Consider the following 23,738-nt stretch of genomic DNA (forward strand, 5'->3'; position numbering starts at 1 on the left):
TGCCTTCGCTTCAAGTTTAGACATTTTCAAATCAGATATATCGCATCTAGGTATATTCATGCATTTATGGTTATTGGCGGGTATATATTAATTGGATCCAATAGTTATTAGCCAGTTAAAAATGAAGCTTTTTCATTGGTCAATCGTGCTAGTTACCCTAAAGAGATCGATATGAGTGGTTATGTCCAAATGAACCTCTCCCTAATGATGCCCTTATATCGATTCTCTAATTCAAGTAAGAATGAAAATTACAAAAATGAGCCGATTTATTAGAAAATTTATAATTTTATTGGTTCAAGCTTAGTAAATTCGCTCATTTTTGTAATTTTCATCCTCATTTGAATTACAGAATCGATACCTTTATTATAAGTGAAATATATGTATGTTACTGAAGGCTTGACGTTTGGCGCATGTGCGCAGGACGCAGTGCGCAGTTTTGTCCCACGGTTTTTCTACACTGCGCGTATCTGTCAGTGTATATTGCGCGCGCGTCGCATTGACATGCGTGCTCGTGTGGTCGTGTACCTATCATTATAGAATCCAATTACATATCAACGGCGAGAGAAAATTGGCAGAACGACCGCGGACTTATCGTAACCTTATCTCGGGCTATACAATCGGATCTCTCTCTTTCTTTTTCTCTCTCATGGCGTATGTCAATGTAGCCGAGTGGAAGACGGATCAGGTGTGCGAGTGGCTTAAAGGTGCGACGAGAATGTTTTATTAGCGCGTTTAAGATTGTGGGAAAAACGGGCAGTGCCGCAAAAGACATATCGGAATCCTATTCAATTTTGTGTGTGTGTATGTGCGTGAGAAAATCCATTCTCTCCGCGTGTACCCTCCCCTGCTCCCACCCGCTGCTCTTCACCCTTTCCATCGACCTATCGGTTTATTAATGCGTGTAAAAGACTGCTTTCATTCATTCATTCGTTCATTCATTCGTTCATTCATTCATTTGCTCGTTCGATCTTTATTGCACAATTCTTATATGATTTCCTGTGCTCCGGATGAAATTTAATCGATTGAAATTAAACGATTCATTAAACGAATCTCTAATTAACGACAATGAATATCATTTTTTTGTAATGATCGATTTTTGAAGATTTTGCTGTGGTTTTTATCTTGTAGACAGATTTAATACTAATTTTGTATTTTGACAGTTTATCATGATTACAATTATTTTATTTTATATATGCTATATATACGTATATAAGTCTCATATTTATTATTTATTATTTTTGTTATGTATTATTTTATAGATATTTATTATTCTATTGTTAGGAAAATAAATAAATATATATATACATATATATAATCAAAGCAGCAGATAAGGGATTTATAAATTAACTTTTAATTTTTAAGCGTATTTGTTAAATTCCCAGTGATACCGGAGTATTTATCTACAATAAAACTTTTTTATACTGCCTTGTTAGAATAATGAAGTATCATTCTAGTTAATTACTACTCATGACTCATCCCAGGAATGTTCCCCATCACCAAGATTTTTTTTTTTTTTTTTGTTACAGGTTTAGATAATTCCATACTTCCCTATGTCCATAGTTTTATGAATCATAGTGTTAATGGACAACAATTACTGAGTTTACAACCAGAGGATTTGGAACATTTGGGTGTACTAAAACTTGGGCATCAAGAAATTATACTCGAGGCTGTAGAGTATCTGAGAAATTTTCATTATGAACTGGACAGAGAAAATCTGCAATTACTGGCGCTGCGACTTTCATGCCAGGCACACAGCTTACATAATGAATTGTCTCGTCAAACTGATTCAAAGCCTGTTACAACTCAAACATTATCAGATGTAGCATCAGTTGTGATGGCAGTCAAACCTCTAGTGAGATGGCTAGATTGTCCTCCGTTTTGTGGACAATTGGAATATAATGACAAGAAGGCTGAATTGATGAAACTATCTTTGGAAATGGCTATATGTGCACAAAGAGATAGATTTGCTGAGAAGCCGATCGAAGAGATCAGAACAACTTGTGATCAACTGGCAAAGTTAGCAGATTATATAATTCAAGATACCGATGATCCTCTAATTCTGCAGCCTGCCATCTTAGATCTAGCTACATTAAAAAAGAAATCTGGTGATGATTTGGTAAGTCTGTCTTTAATAATTAATGCAATTATTAACTGCTAGCTAAATCTCAGTCATTACATTCTCAACTTTTTACACTTTATTCAAGTTTAGTATTATAAATATTTGTATCTAGATTTTATGTTTATTTAAAATATTTTATTACACTGATTACAATATAATTCTCTTAATAATGAGATTACTTATTGAATAGCTATACTTACTCTAAAATGATTTGGCCATCACATCCTGCATTGATAAAGCTCTATCAAACAAGCTATAATATTGTGACTGTGGTGACTTCCTGTCTAGATAATTTGCTTTGTAAGCACATAATCAAGATACCCCTATTGAATTAACACAATTTTCACACAAATATATATTATATATTTACAATATTATTTATTTAATTATGAAAATTAAACTTTTTATTCTTTTTTTCTCTATTATTTTTAGGGTTTTTATATTTTACCATCTTTTCATGGAGTACATCAGATAGCCGAAATTAAATTTGGATCTGCCGCACACCAATGTGGTAAAATGGAAGAAGGTGATGAGATAGTTCAGGTAGGCAAAATCCAATTTTGCAATTAAATTTTGGTAAATTGTTTAATTGTAAAATATATACATATGTGTAAATTTGTTAGGTAAATTATCAAACGGTAGTTGGTTGGGAGAGAAAGAATTTGCTTGAATTATTTCGTGAAAGCCCAGCAGAAATTCTCTTGACTCTAAAACGTAGGCCAAGGCATACTAAAGTTTATGGGCAAATTTATATAAAACCATATAGACTTCCAAGTAACAAAAAAACCTCTTACACAACACGATGGCAACATAATCTTCCATCCCCTAGACCAGAATTATTAACAATACCTGACTTTACAATGCCATTACCTAGGTAAGCTGTCTTTCTATGTATCTTAATTGTGACTTTTGCTGCTAATATTCTTTTCTTTATCTAATAACATTGACCTGCATGCACACACATGATTTACATCATAAATCATATGTATATGTGTGATATATATATATACCAATATATACACACATACATGTAGTATGTAATCTAACAAATATATCTTACTGCTTTTTCTATATTTTAAATTTAAACAAAAACATTTATTTTTATTTTACTAATTAAAATATTCTGTTGCATAGACATATGCCAAAGAATCCCAGTCCAGAACCGGCAAGTATTTTAGATACAGTTAATATGTTGGATACAATGGCCACAGATAGTAGCGACTCGGATAGCGAGGTAGAACCGCCTCTTTCTACCCGCCTCTATTCCGCAAAACCGAGAAATTTAGTCCAAAGGCGAGCTACGATAACGGGTGCCAGTCCTACGTCGAAACACGGTATCGATATCGAACAATTTTGGAAGGAGCTAAAGCAAGAGCACAGTACGACCTTCCAGTTGCGCGACAAAGCGGCGTCTTGCGCCCATGGTTTGGATAATGTATTACCGGTGGTAAATATGCGACCGCAAACGTGTTTAGGATTAGAATCGGCAAAAAAGAGGAAAAAGACTGATGAACAAACAAGCGATAAAAAGGTACAGTTTGAAGAAAAGTTGACCGACGTTGAAAGCACTCATCTGTATGATGCGAAGAGAACGATTCAAAATACAAGGGAAAGAGTTACTCCTACGCAAAGCTGCAACGACAGCACGAACGTAAATAAAAATAGCAATAATAAGGAACAAATATTGACGGATGTCAACAATAGCAATAATATAAGTGATACAACTGTGCCTTTGGATGAATGTAATAATTTTATCGGCGATACATGTAGTATTGACAAGAACGCGCCGGATGACGTAGCGACTGGCGTACGGTATATTAAAGAACGCGGTAAATTAGATAAAAGCTACAGTACGCCCACGTATGATCTATCGGACACCGAGGATAAGGAGGATAGAAAAGTAGCGCTTTTTCAGAATCCGTTTTGTAAATTAGATTTACCTGCTCATTGTTCAAATAATCTACCAAGTGGTGCTTCAACAAAGACTGATGTTTGTATGTATACCGAGAGTGTTGTTGATCACGGAAAATTGAAAAATACGAATGGAGATCATAAAGAAACGTCCGTGTCGAAGGTGTGCGGCGGTAATGTTGCGCGAAAAGTCAGCGACATCGAGAAACAGATAGCGCATGAAAACGCGGAGGAACAAGCAAGTGTCTTCGGAGTGCCTAAGGAATTAGATTCACATAAGAATATTATACGCATTACTATAAATGACGTGAGTCCTAATAATAATTATATAGAAGAGAAAAACCAAAGCAATATCGAATGTAACATAGGAAAAGTAAACATGAATACATGTGACGAGAAGCATTTCGTCGTGGAGTTAAGTAACGAATGCAAAAAAGATATCATAAACGAATTTTATTCTGGAGCAGTTTGTTCGACAAATTTGGCAGACAAATGTCGTGAAAATATTGTTTGCAATAACTCGGAAATGTCAAACAGTGAAGAAGCATACACTAGTAGTAGTAATAGTAATAGTAGTAGTAGTAGTAGTAATAGTAGCAACAGCATTGAAAAAGACGAAACATTGCAAAAATTCGGCAAAATTTTGCAAACAGTCGATTGCGCCTTAACTCAACATGCAAAATTGCTTGAGAAGAAGTCTTCCATGATAGTATCGAAAGAGGATTCTACCAAGACAAAGATGTCACCAAGCAATAATGTCAAATCTTCTATCGAGGACGACCTACCGAATGTTTCGATGATGCAAATTAGCGCAAAACCACAAGCTAAAGAGATAAAATCTGCGGATTTGCCTTTGGCGCAAGCTACAGTACAATCTTGCCGTTATATAGAGTTACCGAAGATCGAATCTGTTAGAAAACTCGAAAATAAATCTCACATAACACCGCCAGAACCGCCGCCTCGTAAATATTACACGAACCACGCGGCAGTGATCGACTTGAAATTAAATACTACTCCAAAAATTCCAAATAGTTTGGAAAAACCTCAAGTTCCAGAGAGACCCAATATAAGACAAGACTTTAGAAAAGTAGATAACTTAAATTTATCTATGAATCACATTAGAAGTAATTCAGATTGTCAAAATAGAGAAAATTCCACCTTTGATGTTAATACAGAAAATTCAGTTAATTTTATCGAACGACGAATTACAAGTCTAAATGATCAAAAGTTTACCCAATCCGATACTTCGTTATATAGTGAAAATACCAATAAACAATCGAGAGAAGATAAATACTCTTTTGAAAAATATGAGCCGTTCATCGAAAAGTTTGCTTGCTCGAGTCAATCTATAACAGACTGTTCGAAATCTGGTCATTCTCCTCGCAATATTGAATGCTCCGATAGTGCGACACACTTGAAACAAATGATATCCTTGGATCTAAAAACAAAATCATCAGAGAAAGATAAAAGTTTTGAGAAAAGTGTTGTTAATAGAGCTATGATGGTAGCTAGAAGTATTGCCTTACATGGTAGTTTGAGTAAATCTAATAGCAGCCCAAGAAGTAGCAGAAAACGTAATATGTTACTGGCAAGTAAGTAATTAAGTAACGACTTTTTTCTCAATTTATTATACTTGAGATTTACTCATTATAATTGACATTATACAGATTTGTTTCAATAGTAATATAAATAAACTCTTTGAAAATTTATTGAAATACATATTATATGTATTTTCACATAAAATTATCTTTTATTTAAATATAATATATTGTAGTTTGATATATGTGAGTGATATTTTCAAAACCATATCTTATATTTTGAATTATTTGAGAAGATGAAAAAAATATATCGTTTTTTCTATTTTTGTAGAGAGAAGAAATGTATCCGTAAAAGATGTTGGTAGTGGTGATTTAGAAGGATGGCTGGTATATCGAAGCAGAGGAGCAGGCGGCGCATGGGCAAAGGCTTGGTTCGTGTTAAAGTGTTCATCATTGTACAGGTAAAACTATTTGATGCTTGTTACGACAACTTTTATGTACAATATCAAATAAATGTACTAATTTTATTTTCTAGGTTTAAGACACAGGACAGTACGAAAGCTGACTGCTTAATCGTGTTAACGGGTTTTACCGTATCGCCAGCTGCCGAAGTAAAATCGAGGAAGTATGCCTTCAAGGTATATCATACTGGGACAGTATTTTACTTTGCCGCTGATGCCGAGGATTCGTTGATTCTGTGGCTAGAAGCGGTCAGTAAAGGCACTCTGGGTGCAGATACCCATAATCAGACCATCGGACTTTTCAGCGAAACCGACGAAAGCGACAGTGAGAGTCACAAGAACAAGATAAAGTGTACTCTGGAATCTAAATCAAATCTGGAAAAGAATTCGTTTGGTTCTTTAAAAAAGGTTGTGCGAAAAGATATCGGATCTTTTAAAGATCATAACGAAATTAGTGGGGCAAGTTTGGATCGAAAATATTTAAAGTTTCTCAGCGCCAGAAATCAAAACATGCCCGTTCCAACAGCGCAATTTAGAAGTTACAGAAGAGTACTTCCCACATCAACACCAAATAAGTAAGATTATCATAATCGAGAATATCCCATACATATACATTATGTATATCTTCTTTAAACATAACGCCCCACGTTTTATAGAAAAGAAGATTCCAATTCCAATTCCTTGGATTTGCAAATGACTATCGCAGGTAGCACATTTTATGGATTAAGCGGTTCACAGAGCGCCATGGATATGTTGAGCCCGTCAAGCAATCAAGACATGGGTGATTACCGGCGTGCTACGGATAGGTAATTTTTATATATATATTTTTTTCCTGAATGTCACATTACAGATAAACGATTTTCTATGCAGAGAATAGAAGATAACATATCTTGCAATATTTTATTGTTATAACATATAGATCCATCGATAGCCGTAATAGAAGACCGGATGATCCGCAAAACTTTAACATGGAAGAATTCATGTTGTCTCAACAGAATGAGGATCAACAGCGGTCAAATACGATAAATAGATCGTTATCTCCTCGTGCGACTCCTTTGACCGGTGATCACGTGCATGTAGATCACAGAAACTTTAATAACAATGCGGCATATGGCGAGCAAATCAGACAGTTGAATGAGACATTCTTGAACAATGACATTGGTTGTATTTATGGCAAGACTAATGATGAAATATCGAGAAGTAGTAGCGCTATGTACGCTCATTCGAGAAATGCGCACGAGCATACGATGCGTCAATTTAGCGAGGACTGTTTAGTTACTGCCCGATCTGAGAACAAAGGGGATTGCATAAGCGATAAATCTTATAGCATGTACATGGCGATCGGACAGAAAAGGATATGGAATCCGTCCGGTTCCGCACAAAAAAGAAGAACGCAGGAGCTTGCGAACGTTCAGCAGGCAAGATACGCTGGCGATTCGAATCATTGGAGAAACCCAATGAGTAGCCCTGTAAATAAACATAATTCTCCGGATTACAGTAGAGATTACGAACATAATACACATATACAATCTTCTAATCACGAAAACTACCAGACGCACGATTGTCTTCCGTCCAGGAACATCGGTGCCTTGATAGAAGATCTCAAAACTGTACCGAAACGACTCATTAGAAATGATGGTAATTTTATGGACATCTTTCTGCAATCATGTTGAATCATAAGACATTAGAAGTGTTTTTTTTTTCCCCCTATATATGTCAAAATAAATTAATTTTTTCATGTATACTAGAATAAATTTATATAAACTCTCACATCTGATGTCATAATTTGTTATGGTTGCAATAAGGAGACAGGAGCTTTAAAGCTTCAATGAAATCATTATTTATCATAATGGTTATTTGAAATTAAATATATTTTTGCTTTTTTAATTTAGACTTTTCTGGATCTAGTAGCGATCTCGCGAATCATACATCATTCGAGGCACAACAACGCATAAATAATGTAACGATTAATCGGAAAGGGAGTTTCAATCTCCCTAATCGTCATGATAATTCTGATAAACATTGGCTAGACTCATTAAGACGCGGCGGCGACAGGAAAGGCTCGAATTACGATCAGAGTCGTTTGAAGAACGTCGCGCAATATCAACCACCACCTATAACGACGTCACCTTTCGAACAAGAAGGTATGAAAGCAGCGTTTGAAATGCACTTGGATAAGAGCGATCAAATGCAGAAGGGAAATCGTCTGAAAAATTTATTTGGTACCAAACAGCAGAAGCCTTGTACTTTGGATCTTCCTAAAGACGCACAAAAAACCATATTAGGCAAGTAATTTCAATTAAATATGAAGATATTTTAAAAACACAACGATTTCTTTTCATGTAAACATTGTAAACTGATCTTGAATTTTATTATCATTGCATACAAGCAGGCTCGCCGAGATTACACAGAGCGCTATTTCGGGACAAATGTTCTAATCAATCGCAGCATCGATTGTCCACTCGTTCCAGTAGTCAGAGTCCTGGTGATAGTGGAATTAGTCAATCTCACAGTTCTTTCAGTGGCAATAGTCCTTCCCAGACACTCAGTCAAAGTTTCAATTCGGTCAGCTCAGTCAGTGATTGGAGTCCGGATATAACAACACCATCTAATATATCAAAAGTATGTATAGTCAAATATTGTTTACTCTTACATTTTGCTATTTTTTTATCACTGTTCTAATTCTATCAACTACATATCTTTTGCCATATTTCTCTCTAATCTCACTTTACTTACTTTCAGTTATTCATAAATCTTCACTATTTTCTTACCCTGTTGTAATTTTCTTTAACTAACACTAAGTTATCATACTTCCTGTGCTTTGCTCTCAAAACTTCTTACTTTATATTTAACTCTATATCTCTTGTATGTATGTTTTATCAAATTATCAGTATCAATAAATCTTCTACATCATTACAACAGTATTATTACAAAGGCCTTTTATTTCGCCAGGATACTCTTGCTATAAAAAATCGATATATTATAATGTAGAATGTACAATAAAATGAATGATTTATAAGAATTGATCAAGTGAAATTATAGACATGTTATATCTTCTTTCTGTCTTTCATTTATTGTTTCACTATATGCATATATGCATATATTATAATGTAGAATGTACAATAAAATGAATGATTTATAAGAATTGATCAAGTGAAATTATAGACATGTTATATCTTCTTTCTGTCTTTCATTTATTGTTTCACTATATGCATATTTGCATGCTCAAATATAAAGTAATGAAATAACAATGCAAGAGGAGAAATTATAAAAGTAGGAAATGTAGAACAATAAAAACGATTTAACTATGTAAATCACGTTAAATTTTGCATACAAGTTTATATTATTAATTATTAGTGAAATATCCAGTAAAACGAAGTAACGATCTTTTTTTTGCAGTATGGTAGCGGATATTTATCTGGCCACAGAGTTTTTACGAATTCTAGCAGGAGCTCGTTGGCACCTCCAATGTTACCATATATACCACCGCCAACATCTCCACCACCCGATTATCCTGGCTTAGAATATCCGCCGGTATTCGAACCCGGTACTTACTCTCTTTCGGATGCATCATTGCTGCGCAATCGTAATAAAAATAGTCAAGACACAACTCATTAACAAGAAACGAGCCAAATTCATCTCTTTAACAACCAAAGATAAGAATTTTTTTTGATGTTCTAATATAGAGGTACAGTTCAATTTCACATAGAGATACAGTTCAATTTATTACATATCGTATACTATAATTAAAGTTAGAATATTATATAATATAATACATATTATAATAACTGAAGTTAGAAAATATTTTCTGCCATTATCAAGTATTTGAAAGTAACCGTCCATTGTCTGGTTCCACAAATGTAACAAGCATATATTCATTTAAAAAGTATATGGTTATTAAAATTAAAAATTATAAAGAGTTTATTTTTCTTCAAAGTGTGTCCTAAAGACGAAATATTTTGCAAAGGGCTAAATTGAATGTTGCAACATAGAGAAGACTGAACTAAATATTATCTAACATCGTCTGTTAGATCCTGTAAATTTTTATTTATTCCGATTTTTATCTATTTTGAAGTTGACTCAAAGAACTACTTTGTTATTAGTATTATGATTGTTCTCGTTAAAAAGTTGTAAAATTGAATCATAAAATAATTTATTGTGATTTTTGGAGCAGTTTATAAATGTATTGTATGCAAATTCTTTATGTATATACTCATAATGTATAATATGTTTACATGATTAATAACTTTTTGTGTACATATATATTAAGTAATATCATATTAGTAATATCTTTATTACTATTTAGTAATTTTCACTTATCATTTTATCATATTTAAAAGATTAACAATATAAAAGTATAACACATAATAATCACTTACTTACCATGGAAAGATATTTATTATATATATATATATATAGTTATTATAAATAAAATTTATATTATTTTCTTTTTTTATAAAGATTTGATTTGAAAATTTGATATAGAATTTTATTGGTATAAAAGAGCAAGATATAGAGAATCTATTTCTCATTATATATGTTATACAAAAACAGATATTTCGACCGTTTAATACGCAATACAACAATATATTTATAAGCAAATGTATTAATAATATTGTATTTTTTTTACCAATGTTAATGTAAAAGAATGTATATATAATAATGGGGATTTGTATTTTTTTTATATATAGTGTTAGTTTATTTTTTTAACTATTAATTTAACGTGTTTTTCGCTTTTTTAACAATTTACAATAGAAATCATATATTTTGTATATATCTATAGTTATATTACAAATGAGAGAAAGATTTCTCTCTTTTAATAAATATGAAATAGAATATGAAATATGTACTATGGCGGGTTGCATTGGGTATAAAGTGATAGTGAAGCTATATGTATAGCTTAGTATAGCTATATTTACTAAGATATCTTCTTAGCAGCAATATTATTTAAATAATTTTATATTACTTTCCATAATATAGAGAAAAAAATGTATAAGTTATTGAGATATATTATGATTTAACCTAATATTTAAAAATTTCATAATGAATATTTTTTAATGCTGCAAATTTTTACTCACAATATATAGAAATTAAAATATTTTTAAAATCATTTTGTACTATTATTTTTTTCATATATTAGCAATACATTATATATAGATATATAGATAATATATTTTCGACCTATTACACAATTCTTATAAATAATTCAAAAATAACATCTTTTTAAAAAAAATATTTCTTGTATAGACATTTTTGGAAGGAAATATTATTATGTAACGCTTAATTTTAAATGTATTAATATATATTATAAAAAGACACAGATGTGCGTTAAAGTGCCTGCGTATTTTTTCTAAATGTATGGATTATCCAAATAAGATAAAGATAGTATATTTTTAAGATTATATATCCTTGTGTGTACATATAATACATACATACATATATATATATATATATATATAGCAAAGTTTACATTGCTTTTCTATATCTTTCTATGGAATGTTATCTAACATATTATTATTGTATCAATTTTAGTTTATGCTTAATATAAATCTCCCTCTGAAGAAAGTATTACAAAAATAAAAATACTAAATTTAAAAAAATATAATAGAATATGGAAGAGAAAGAGAAGAGTCTTATTAAATATTTACTCGATTTTATTCTCTTATATTAATTTACATGTATATTTTATTACTTAGAAGTAAGCATTGCACAAACCATTTCATTTCTTTTATGACAAAAATATGAATATTTGCACTAATAACTATAGATATAATGTAAAAAAAAATGTAACAAAATGCAATAAGCTCTCTCCTCTCTCTTTTTCTTTCTATATATATATATATAAAATATTGTGTGTATTTGACATTAAATAAATTATAACGATATTTGTTAAAATGATCATAATATCCTCTTTCGTCCTTTCAGTTATGTATACTATGAGCGGTATTTATAATTAGTAATGTTTTAGTGAATAAGAATGATTTATACCCATGTATGCATATATAAATATATAAATAAAATTAAGAAAAACATGTTTGTAAATACCGCCTTATACCTATGGTTCGCATCTTAAACACAAAGGCATGCGCTCTGATTTTTACGTGCGCACTGCGCAGTCCATTCTTATATGCGATGGTTCGCGCTTATCATCGTATACAGCTGATTTGATGAAATATAGCAAATAAACGCAAGTTGTTTTTGCGATTGAATAAATGTTTTAATAGGCTTTATATTTTACGTCTTTTTTTATTTATAGTGTAGAGAGAAGATATTTTTTTGTACAACTCATTAAAAATCAGGCTGATGATGTACTTAAACGCTGTCTATGTTAATCATGGTCATGCAGACATGGTTTTCACGTTACACTTGTAATTCTATTTACGTATGTTCTTTTTTTATCTACGGTATCTTGCGAGAAGTATATCTGGAAAAATATTTTACAAATTGGATTATTCCATATTCAATTTTCGATAATATCCAAATTTTCGATTTATAATGTAAGTATTTTATCAAGTGAATTCTTTTGCATAGCCTCAAAATATCCAATTAATATTATCCGAAAAGATCATTATATATTTTCGTGTATTTTTTCATATCTGTTTTTTTGACAATTACTGTTTTATAGAAAAATATAATTTTTTATGTTAGCGTTTTAATTTTATTTATTTAATTTTACTATATATTTTATTTTTCCATAATATATATTTAATTTGGTCATTTACAGGTATTTGACAATATAATGAAAACTTTCATATATTTACTTAAAGAACTTTTATTTCTGGAATAAATTGCCAAGAGAGTTCCAGTGCAATATAATGAATAATCTCGCTGGACAGTTTCGCAAGACGACATGGGATCCAATTCTTATAATTTCCCAGATAATTGCTGTGCAGACTGTCATGTATTTCTGTCTCGGATTCTGTATTTGGATTGTTGCGTCGATACTGGGTTCAACAAAATCGCTGGATTATATCTTTCAGTACAAGGAGATACATGTTCGTGACTTTGGAGGACAATTAATTATTGTTACATTTATTCTAAACGCACTGGTGGGTGCATTTGCATTATGGTGGTTAGTGCAAAGAACGAAATTATGCATGGATTTTGCGTGTACGGCCCATTGTATTCATTTGATCTGTTGTTGGGTGTATAATGGGACTTATCCAACATCCTTCAGCTGGTGGTGTTTAAATCTTGTATCGTTAAGTATAATGTGCGTCTGTGGAGAATTTCTTTGTATGAGAACAGAATTGCAAGCAATACCCTTAAGTATGAATAGTCAGAAAACAGCTTTATGAGATATAAATAAAATTTGTGAGATAAAAAATAAAGCATAAATAAAATTTTTTCAATAAATACATATATTTTTTTATTTATATAATATTATTATGGCAATTAAAACTTTTTAGAGGAATTTTACTGTTAAAAACGTTATTTAATTTCTAATGTGTTTAAAAACTGCTTCTCACAAATAAATATAACCTTTCAAAATTTAATTTTCTGATAAGTTTATATATTTTTTACTAATTATTTATACTTATATACAATTAATTTATATAATATTAGATTATTAAACAATATTTTTCAAAATATATATACAACTATATAATCTAACAGATATAGATATAAATCGTAATCTTGATATTTTAGAAATTTATTTATTAACATCTTATTGAAACATATACAAGTATGTCGTGATACTTGTATACTATCTGATAGCAAGCTTTATAGAAATCTATATTAAATATATATTATTTGGTACAGTTAAGATATGATTAAAATGCATTGTATAAATTTCAGTTTTATTTTATTTCAACATAAAATATCCACACTGTCTAAAATATATACATATTTTTTAATTAATAATGTAACTACTTATATATAGTGATTACCTGATTAATGATGATTCTCTTTATAAAAACGCAAACCACAATAACCACAGCTATGGTTGCCTGGTTTATCCTAGGAAAAAAATAAAACAAATACGATTTAAAAAAAATGGATTTAATATGTAATTTATTATATTTTTATATATATATAGTACCATTTATGAATTAAATCTTTTCAACAATGAATATTGACTAACATATGCTTAAATATAAATATTGTATGTGTATATTGACATATATTTTACCAGATTTATATACACTTTAGGATGTCCAAGTGGGCCTCCACCACCATCGCAAGCTACTATTCTTTCTTTTTTAGGAGATGGTGGCACTTCGCTTATCAATTTAATCGCCCAATTTTTATTAACTTCTTTTGGCCTGTCCATGAATCTTACCAATCGATAGTCATCTTTTTCGAATACCTGATAAAATTTCATGTAATTTTGATTTAAGAAAAAAAAATAGTTATTAAAATAATTCTTAATTATTCTTCAAATAATAAGCGTGAATAAAGGATAACTTACCTGACCAGTGTGAATTACTTGAGTGTCACCTTCGTTCACAGTAGCATACATACGTTGCATTATCGTATTTAATGCGGACGCATTTTTTCTGTACGATTTGCTAAAAGGGGTATATAAGTCCCTTACTCTTTTGGTCGCCATACTTGACGATTGTTGACGATTGATCATCCATATAGGCCTAGTTTACACCGATATACTTTAATACGTATTAAGTACTACACTGGCCAATCATAGCCTTTCCTCTAAAGAATGGAATAGCTATGATTGGCCAGTGTATTATCTAACGTATTAAAGTATATTGGTGTAAAGTAGATCAAAGTCATAGGTGTGAAGCTAAAGCTGCATTTGTTTGATGCTGTACATACCATAAGTATTGATAGTATTTGATCGACTAATCGAGGCAAAGATTTCTTTATCCTGATTGGTCAATTAATTGTTGCAGCACTTGTAGTGTCATACAAACGCAGCCTAAAATTTACCATAAGAAATAGTAGCAGATCTTATTAACTCCGGTGTGCTTCGGACAATTCCGTTAACATGGTTCTACATATGAAGTTTATTTAATTATAAATGTATAGAATATTTATTTATTATTACCCGCACAAGTGCAGGTATATGCAAATCGAAATCAGTAACGTTTCGATTCATTTCCCTTATGACTAACAATAAATTCTTGACCTTTCCCTTCCTCTTCTCTTACTTTTATACATATAGAGTGTCTATAAAATCTGTCTCTACCCCCTATATTTTTGTCTTTTCAAACGATATACTATAATATGGGGGCTTCCATCTGAAATTTTTAAGTTGGGGCATCCTCTTGGGGAAACAAGTCCTTCAATCCTTAAAAGAGTAGCTTTTTGAAATGATCGAACACGTATTTCGCGGTTTTTCATAATTTTGAGCTATTTCCGAAATATAGGAGGTAGGGACAGTATAGTACCCTGCATCTATAGATACCCTATATGTAGTCAATATATTATATAATTATATATATATCAATGTCTTTAACATATTTATGCATAAAATTTTTTTATTAATATTATTAAATTTATTAATATTATATGTGTGTGTGTATGTAATTTAATATAATTCTTTTTTTTTTCTTGTATTTTTAATTTATGGATTTTAATACTGATTTTTACTCGTAGAACAAATATGCCTGATTCAATTGCGTTTCGTTACATTACAAAGAAAAAAAGGCATCTTTGGGGATTTGTATTTAAAAATGCGATATATATGTCAAACCATAAACAAGATTTCGCATGCGATATTAGATCTTTATTCCCTTTTCGCATATACATACGTAAAAAAATAAAAAAATTAATTATCGCATTAAATATGAATACCAAGTTTTTATCAGATATTCTATATGTAAAAATTTTCACAGAGAACGAAACACACACACACAAGATTTGCTCGCTGTACAAAAATGATACTGGGTCATAAAAGAGCGATTTAGGGCGCGATTACGCACGGAAATCTCAATAAAGATATCGATTTTCTCTCTCTCTTTTTCTCTCTTGACGTATCAATGTGGGATAAGTATAGATAAATAGCTGTTCTTCTCAGTGCCGGATTTAAGTTCATGCGATTCCGAGTTATGTATACATATCTATACAGTAAATTATTTAAAGAAATTATCAATTATATCTAAGTCAAAAAGATTTTTTTCCCTCCACTTCAACGAGAAGAGAGAATAGTAAATATAAAAAATATTAAAAATTAAAAATCATTAAAATTATTTTTTATTTACTGACAAGATGTTGGATCTATCGAAAATAATCGATTGTTGATTATTAACAATATTAGCTAAAATCATATAAAAAGATGATCACGCTTTGACTGCTAATTATCATTATACATTTTTTATCTACAGAATTTTTTTTGAGATAATACCTAAAAAAAGTTGGACTATATATTTTTTATATGTAAATTTTGGACCTGAGAATGCTTTTTTACGATTTCCATCTTCGCTGTTTATACTTTTTACGCGTATGTAAGAGAGTTGATAGGAAAACTTTCCGAATCGTACTCTTCACTCCACAATTCAAGGTCGCTCGATGATCCCTTGTCATGGCTCGTATACGAACGCAGGCGCACAGAAACGCTCTTCTAGGGGGTGAGTCTACAAGATGAAAGAGAGTATATGTATATGTATTAGCTGTGGATAGTCGCGAAGTGAACGTAACGAATTGCTTTCCGAAGCTACTGACGCGATGTCTCTGTTGTGATTTATTGGAGGGCCAAAGAATAGCCCTTGCTCGCTAGCCTCTCGTTCCAGCTGAACAGGAGAATAATGTAACGTCGCAGGAACGGAGTAAGTGTGACGTACATTTATCTCGCTCTACCGTATGTCAGACTGATGGTCTCTGCGTCTCTTGCGTTACATTTCCGTTGTAAAGCGTTCGCTTCATTCTTACAATGACAATCTCGTCTGAATTAAGAAATTAAATATTAATAACTTAGATAATTAGATCTTTTTTATAAATTATAGTTTTATATTAAAACAGGACGTATACACACACAAAGAGAAAGATATGTTAATGAAAGATACTTATATATAAAATATATAAAGCAAATTACGGCTTCAAGGCTTCAAGTCGATAATATTGTTGCGATTAATTCTCGAGATTAATTGCGGCAAGATCAAACGACAGCTGTTTGACAGCCGCGATATCTCGCTTATTGACAGAAGATTTAAACGTAACGATGTGGATATAGATTCGCAATTAAGATGGATGTTCACGGTGCCGGAGTAGTCGCCGTTCTGGGCACAGTTGGAGCTGCTACCGGGGCGATCTCGGCAGTGATTGTTTACACCATTTGTGCGCGTCGCCGACGATTGCCGCTGCTTACTTCGGTCGGAGGACCACTTAACTGGCATGTATCTTTGTATTTTTTGGATGTGCGTTCATTCATTATGTTCGGATAAGACGCTAATTATCTTAAATTGTTTTGAAACATCACACGATAATGTTTGCTCTCGGTAAAATCTAAAAAATACAATTTAGTGTATATAATTTTTAAAGATATAAATGTATAAAGGAATAAATAATGTAATAATGTGATTCTTTTATAGGTTTGAAAAGGATTTGCTGGATAGAGCCGAGGAGGCAGCCAGATCGTCAAAGGATGTTTTGGTTGGTGTTGCGCTTTCGCGGGATAATAAAATCATCAGGCGTAGTGACAGTCACTCTGATGACGACGAATGGCAGTCCGATCATGTATTTGACAGCATTGCCAGCGATTCTCCTAGAAGAGGTCGGTGCATTAGTATCTTGCCTACTAAGAATAGAGTGATTAGATTGCCGAAGAAACAAACCGTAATGTTACTATTAAGACAAATGAACTACTTTCCTCGAAAAAAATTGAAGTAAACTTTGATAAAAGAATCACATCAATTTAACATATAATGTAATGTTTAATCTCATTAAACAACATATACTTAACAAAACTATTCTGTATTTCTGAAACTTTTAACATATAACACATATAATGGTACTAAAAAAAGTTATAACAAAAATATGAATAAATAATAATATAGAAACGAATAGATAATGCATGGAATGACATGGTATATATATTCTCGGAAGATTTCCACATCTATTCTTATCCAGATCTTTTTATAGTTATGCAGCATCTTTCGGAATCGGATGATATCCCTCCGTCTCCGATGAGTCCGCTCGCGCCACCTCTTCCGGAAGGTACAGTGGTTGCATCCGAGAAGCGCATGGTGATCGTTAGGCCGCCGCCACGAAGTATAGACGGATCTCAATCACGATTAAATAGTGTCGAAATCATCGAGTCGACTCGACGACATAAGGTATATATATATATGTAATTTTATATTATATTTGATTATTACTATTATCCACATATACACATTAATAACTAGCGCATCTATCATATAATTATATTTCTATGTATCTATAGCTTTCCTCATCCTCCTCGACCTCATCGTCCGATGAAATCAGAGGTGAATTAAAATTGGGATTGATTTATGACGCTTCCGCTGGAATACTTACTGTCAGACTTATCGAGGTAATATTTCTGTCTTTCACGTGTATGATGTATTTACCATCTCGCTAAATATATAAATTGGAATAATTATTTTCTTCTTTAAAGGCGCACGATCTTCGTGCCCGAGAATTGAGCGGAATTGCAGATCCTTACGCTAAGATACGTTTACTGCCTGACCGAAATAACGTATGGCAAACAACGATACACAGGCGTACTCTGAATCCCGGTAAATATTTTCTCATTATTTTCATAAAATTATCATGAAAGAGAAGAAAACTTATTCAAGAAAGATATTATAAAAAGATACCTTTTGTATGTCTGATTCCGTCATCTAGTATTCGATGAGGATTTTGTCTTCGAAGTAACGCCTGCATCATCATTGGCCGGAAGGACATTAGAAATCTTGCTCTATGATTTCGACGCGTTTACGCGACACCGAGGTTTGGGTTATGTGCAACTTCCCCTATGTTCCGTGCCGGATCTCGATACAAATTTGATGATCATCACGAAACCAGTTCTACGATACGGGATGGAGGGCGGTTTTAAAGTACCACCTCTAGGAGAACTAATGGTTTCCATCTCATATCAGCTGTCTCTAGAGAAACTATCAATTATTGTCGTCAGGGCGAGAAATTTACCCATTCTCGACGATCCCTCGAACGCAAATTCGTATGTGAAGGTATGTAATATTGGATGAGCTTTCCTTGAATCTTTTTACTTTCGTTGCTAATTGTTCTGCATCATGTTCAGGTATCACTCATTCAAGATGGTAAGAGTCTTAAAAAGAAAAAATCAGGTATACAGCGCGAGACCACCAGTCCTGTATGGAATGATATCCTTAGCTTTGACATCAGTAGCGACGTGTTATCGAAATGTATCTTACAATTCTCTGTGTTGCGAGCCAACGGTGATCTCCTAGCTAAATGTGAGGTATCCAGCTCGTGTCAAAAAGAATTGTTTCAGCGCGTTTTATCCGGCAAAGGCGCGTCAGCGCAATGGTTACCATTGTCAGAACCAGCGCAGCATAGTGATAACGGCGAATTGAAAGATTAAGAAGAGAATCGTTGTTAAAATATAATTAAAATATATGAAAATGCATCGTGTATCGTATAATTGTTTTGAAACGTACAATGTAACGCTTCTGTAAAAGATCAAGAGTTCTATCTCTTCCATTCTCGAATTGGATAAAAAAACGGTTTGATATTGGACAAGAAAGTGAGCACCGACTCCAAATATATTATCTTCTTTAGAAAACGATGCGAATTGACGCGCTGGCGCCGTATAACTAATTGTAACTTGTAGTATTATTACAACATAATATTCTCAGTTCTAAATTTTCCTGATAATTATATTTTTAGAATATATATATTTTTTGCATTGACGCACTCTAAAAACATTATAAGTTTCATAACATGGCTTCCGACTGTGTATAACGATTATTTTTATTGATGTTTATAGTATATTATTAACAAATCGGTAAAATCTGTCAAATACGACAAGCAAAATCATACTATTGCGTATTATATATTATTTACTTCTGCTTACGCTGAATCTTATGCGTATTATATTTGCATAATATGATCGATTATTAAGCTGAAATATTATAATCTTACTGCTGATAATAATCGCATGAATTCGCATATCAAACGATATTCAATACGTTTTGCACGCTTGACTATTATACTATGTGCATATTTTATATATATATTTTTTTTTATGCTTAAAGGAAACTATAATAGATTTGATGTACATCTAGATTCTTATGTACATCAAAAATTTTACGATGATCATTTCCGTTCCATATACACCAACTAATTAACGATAAAACGACAGGATGTTATCCATCAATCGTTTTATGTAGCATAAAAGCACAAATATGTAGTCGAGCTAAATTATTATATGATAAATTGTAATAATCGCACAAATTGATTCTATGCCATATAGCGATACGTATAAAGTTGTTTTTTGTTATATGAGACAGATTATTATATAAAATAGAAAAGAAGATGAATCCACCAATGAAAGCAGGTTCTTCCATTGGTGGAATAATTGTTATCAAGATTCCTGTTTCCTTATCGCAACCATATCGAATTATAAGATGTTAGAAACGAGAATCTCATGTAAAATTTTTTTCTTGCAAAATACATTGAAATAAATCAATTTTCTCACACACCATTTGCATTTGATAGGATGAATTTGTAAAATATATTAAAAACTCCCTCTTTTATCTGACTAGTAAATGTATATAAATTCTATCTGCATATGTTTAATATAAAACTATATTTCCAGCAAAAATAAACTTTATGGATTACAAGATTTAGAGCTATTTATTAAGGGAAGCGAAGGAAGAGAAGTACTTAATATATTTTACCAATCTATATTATCGAACGCGAATAATGAAAAAAAAAAGTTTATTTTGACAAGAATATTATAAAAAAATAATTCATGTTTTCTTATTTCTTATATTATAATCCAATATGATTGCAATGCAGAAAAATTAGGCTTAATAATCGCAAAGTGAAGTTCATTGAAATATTGTCAAGCAGGACATCAAAGAAAATATATAATAAAATGGTTAAAATTGTAGTTCACTCGTTGATAGCATACATTATAGAAAATGGAGACATTTGGATGTGCAAGTGTGTATAGCAGAACAGATAGAAAATAATATATTTTCATCCTATATATGATTTGTCAAACATGTTTTGTGCATATTTCATTCGGCGCATTCAGCGGACTCAACAGTTGGAATCAATCGAACGTGATTGATTCTTACTTATAGAACCAATAAATTAAGGTCGAATGTTGACAAAATAATGCTCAACTGAGTCCGCTAAATGCGCCCATAGATATTCATATATATATATATATATATATATATATATATATATATATATACATGGAGAGAGAGAGAGAGAGAGAGAGAGAGAATATAATAAAACTATTTTTTGAAAATTAAAGAAAAAGAAAAAATATATATCCTGATTGTTTGTGGTCGCCTTTTTTTGGTAAAAAAGAAAGTATATACCTCTTATCAAATTGTGTTTCATCGTTTATTGTACAATGTAACTGTACATATATAAAAAGTATGGACCAACGCGATCCTTCAGCTTAGTCGAATAAACCTGTAACCAAGATATATCGCAATTAAAATATAAATTAATTACATTTCGTTGATTACAATTAATTTAATTCATTGTATTCTCATTCTGAAATATTGTCGTCATATGTATATTCTGTAGCTAATACATGCTATATTAATCATTGAATGTTCTTTGTATCTATATATCTTCTTTGTCATTATCTTTATAACATTAAATATTATAAATTTGATATTATTTACCAAAGCCCATGTCATCATCTGACTCTTCTTCTGGTTCCTCCTTCTTCTTCTCTTCTTTAGCTGGAGCAGTTTCAGCGCTGGCAGGTGCTGCAGCGGCAGGAGCTTTAAAAGTTCAAAACACAAATATTATTTTTTATATAATATTATTGTGATAACACTTACAAACGTATACAGCAAAAATCTCATAAGATAGCCGATTATATTAAAAATTACGATTTTTATATAATGTTACTAACAAAAACTTTAAGATTATATCTTTGTGGATAAAATCAGAAAGAGTTTTTGTCTTTATTTTTTTTCTCCTCTATTGCTGACCGAGCTAGCTATTTGAATAGTCTAGATCAGTGGATGAAGAGGATAAAAAGTTTGCAACTTTTTTTAATCAGCTTAAATAATATTCTTCCAAATCTATTTCATATAACTGCAATTATCATACAATTCAAAACATATCTAAATATCTATTTAATTTTGCTACACTTTGTAGATAAATTATAAAAGATAATAAGATTTATACAACATTGTTGTAAATAACTTGCTATTGAAAAAAGAAAGTATGTATGTATACCTGCTCCTGCAGGTGCAGCTCCGACACCAGATCCGATATTGGTGATCAATTCCTTAACATTTATGCCCTCTAAAGCCTTAGCAAAAAGTCCAGGCCAGTAAGAATCAACGTTTACATTTGCCGCCTTCAGAATTGTTTGTATTTTCTCGCCCTATAGAAAAAAATATAATAATTCAATAATGCAGTATATTTACATCCCTATTTTTCATTAAACATTTGTCGCATAGATTTTATTCACAATAGAAGCTGTAGCAGATAACAGGAAACTTCTTTAATAACCACATAATGAATATCATGCCAATTAAATTGATTTGTTAAAGTTATTGTTTATTCATCAATCTTTATTAACACAATATTTCTTTAATATTAGCTATACAAATAAATACTACAATAGCAAATAATATGTATTAGTTGTTATATAAACAAAATCATGCTCTTTTGTTATAAACATTGAGGAATTAACTGCATTTTATACGAATATATTCTTGCTAAAATATATTAAAAGTATAACTGTATACTATATTATATAGACTATATAATAGAATATATGCAATATCTGGGATTTGAGAGAGGGATTGAGGTTAACGATATAATTTTGAAAAACTTTAATGAAAATACACATACAAAAATGTAGGTGATGCAAATGCAATATTTAACGAATAAATATTATGAGTACGATGCAACCACTGATTAAATCATTGGTGAAATAGTAAAAATAATAAAATCATGGTATGAACCCACGTGAAACCATACTTACAGTTACGGCGATATCGTCGTCGACGAGTATCAAAGCGGAGTAAACGCAAGCGAGTTCTGCTTCAGTCGTCATTTTTTATGTTTAAATTTTGTCTCTGAGAATCAGATGGAACTGTAAAATTGGTGCAAGTTGTCGATACGACCTTAGCTCCACGAGAGAGAACAAGCAACCAAGTTTCCGGATTCAAGCGGAAAAGACGAGGGAGAGGAGGCTGAAAGAAATCTTCTACAACGGATGTCACGTGATGTAATGGATGCGTTCCGATATTGGCCAATTGGCCGCGTTCAACAGAGAAAGCGTTCAATTATTGTCTTGTCGACACTCGACGTTGATTTGTTGATTCTAGAAGTAAGAGCCAATCACGTTCGATTGCTATTGAGCGGTTTTCTCTATTGAACGCGGCCTTGCCGACTGACGGTATTGAAAACGTATAGTTTATGTCAGATACACTATAGATTTTCAGTACTGGCAATGAATATTTTGGAACGCACTTCAAATATCTTTTGTTAGAAATTAAAATTTTACTGCAGAGATTATTTTTATAAAATTAAATAGAAGATAAAGTTTTGTCTTAAATGTAGCCACAAACAGCTTGTTTTTAAATTTTTATA

General features: G+C 31.6%; 5 protein-coding genes and 1 long non-coding RNA gene across 12 annotated transcripts; 3 read left to right on the top strand and 3 right to left on the bottom strand.

Moving 5' to 3' along the window:
• Nucleotides 1-500: 500 nt before the first annotated feature.
• Nucleotides 501-10,630, top strand: Cnk (connector enhancer of ksr). Of its 4 annotated transcripts, none has more exons than XM_070300186.1 (12): nucleotides 501-805; nucleotides 1,527-2,116; nucleotides 2,552-2,662; nucleotides 2,743-2,993; nucleotides 3,254-5,622; nucleotides 5,900-6,029; nucleotides 6,104-6,604; nucleotides 6,686-6,835; nucleotides 6,949-7,667; nucleotides 7,922-8,314; nucleotides 8,422-8,651; nucleotides 9,429-10,630. In XM_070300186.1, exons 2-12 carry the CDS (start codon nucleotides 1,565-1,567, stop codon nucleotides 9,645-9,647), a joined length of 5,625 nt encoding a protein of 1,874 aa, XP_070156287.1. In that variant the 5' UTR covers nucleotides 501-805; nucleotides 1,527-1,564; the 3' UTR covers nucleotides 9,648-10,630. The 4 variants fall into 4 exon arrangements, with proteins under 4 accessions (XP_070156287.1, XP_070156286.1, XP_070156288.1 ...); XM_070300185.1 differs by having other exon boundaries at nucleotides 501-704; XM_070300187.1 differs by having other exon boundaries at nucleotides 797-805; nucleotides 1,561-2,116.
• A 1,521-nt stretch (nucleotides 10,631-12,151) lies between these two features.
• On the top strand, nucleotides 12,152-13,478 carry Sys1 (Sys1 golgi trafficking protein). 2 transcript variants are annotated; one of them, XM_070300178.1, is made up of 3 exons: nucleotides 12,152-12,216; nucleotides 12,286-12,526; nucleotides 12,754-13,478. In XM_070300178.1, exon 3 carries the CDS (start codon nucleotides 12,845-12,847, stop codon nucleotides 13,325-13,327), a length of 483 nt encoding a protein of 160 aa, XP_070156279.1. In that variant the 5' UTR covers nucleotides 12,152-12,216; nucleotides 12,286-12,526; nucleotides 12,754-12,844; the 3' UTR covers nucleotides 13,328-13,478. The 2 variants fall into 2 exon arrangements, with proteins under 2 accessions (XP_070156279.1, XP_070156280.1); XM_070300179.1 differs by having other exon boundaries at nucleotides 12,286-12,411.
• A 336-nt stretch (nucleotides 13,479-13,814) lies between these two features.
• Nd-13a (NADH dehydrogenase (ubiquinone) 13 kDa A subunit) lies at nucleotides 13,815-14,619 on the bottom strand. The gene is made up of 3 exons (XM_070300181.1): nucleotides 14,443-14,619; nucleotides 14,164-14,340; nucleotides 13,815-13,991 (listed from the first exon to the last, which is right to left on the bottom strand). The coding sequence occupies exons 1-3, from the start codon at nucleotides 14,608-14,610 to the stop codon at nucleotides 13,926-13,928; spliced, it is 411 nt and encodes a 136-aa protein (XP_070156282.1). The 5' UTR covers nucleotides 14,611-14,619; the 3' UTR covers nucleotides 13,815-13,925.
• Nucleotides 14,620-14,997: 378 nt separating this feature from the next.
• LOC138935499 (synaptotagmin-1-like) lies at nucleotides 14,998-20,632 on the top strand. Of its 3 annotated transcripts, none has more exons than XM_070300130.1 (8): nucleotides 14,998-15,053; nucleotides 17,164-17,322; nucleotides 17,522-17,703; nucleotides 18,072-18,265; nucleotides 18,376-18,483; nucleotides 18,568-18,688; nucleotides 18,798-19,141; nucleotides 19,213-20,632. In XM_070300130.1, exons 1-8 carry the CDS (start codon nucleotides 15,013-15,015, stop codon nucleotides 19,513-19,515), a joined length of 1,452 nt encoding a protein of 483 aa, XP_070156231.1. In that variant the 5' UTR covers nucleotides 14,998-15,012; the 3' UTR covers nucleotides 19,516-20,632. The 3 variants fall into 3 exon arrangements, with proteins under 3 accessions (XP_070156231.1, XP_070156233.1, XP_070156232.1); XM_070300132.1 differs by lacking the exon at nucleotides 14,998-15,053 and adding an exon at nucleotides 16,556-16,759 and having other exon boundaries at nucleotides 17,135-17,322; XM_070300131.1 differs by lacking the exon at nucleotides 14,998-15,053 and adding an exon at nucleotides 16,556-16,759.
• On the bottom strand, nucleotides 16,171-19,813 carry LOC138935501 (uncharacterized). The gene is made up of 5 exons (XR_011447251.1): nucleotides 19,346-19,813; nucleotides 18,770-19,239; nucleotides 17,026-18,678; nucleotides 16,656-16,876; nucleotides 16,171-16,567 (listed from the first exon to the last, which is right to left on the bottom strand). It is a non-coding gene; the product is annotated as an uncharacterized lncRNA (long non-coding RNA).
• An 869-nt stretch (nucleotides 20,633-21,501) lies between the features above and the next one.
• On the bottom strand, nucleotides 21,502-23,340 carry LOC138935500 (60S acidic ribosomal protein P1). The gene is made up of 4 exons (XM_070300133.1): nucleotides 23,128-23,340; nucleotides 22,371-22,521; nucleotides 21,806-21,907; nucleotides 21,502-21,587 (listed from the first exon to the last, which is right to left on the bottom strand). Exons 1-4 carry the CDS (start codon nucleotides 23,197-23,199, stop codon nucleotides 21,574-21,576), a joined length of 339 nt encoding a protein of 112 aa, XP_070156234.1. The 5' UTR covers nucleotides 23,200-23,340; the 3' UTR covers nucleotides 21,502-21,573.
• Nucleotides 23,341-23,738: the final 398 nt, after the last annotated feature.

The sequence above is a fragment of the Polyergus mexicanus genome, unplaced genomic scaffold (genome assembly GCF_030449975.1).
Source record: "Polyergus mexicanus isolate NDT 795.1 unplaced genomic scaffold, iyPolMexi1.0 SCAF_8, whole genome shotgun sequence".
Lineage (NCBI taxonomy): Eukaryota > Metazoa > Arthropoda > Insecta > Hymenoptera > Formicidae > Polyergus > Polyergus mexicanus.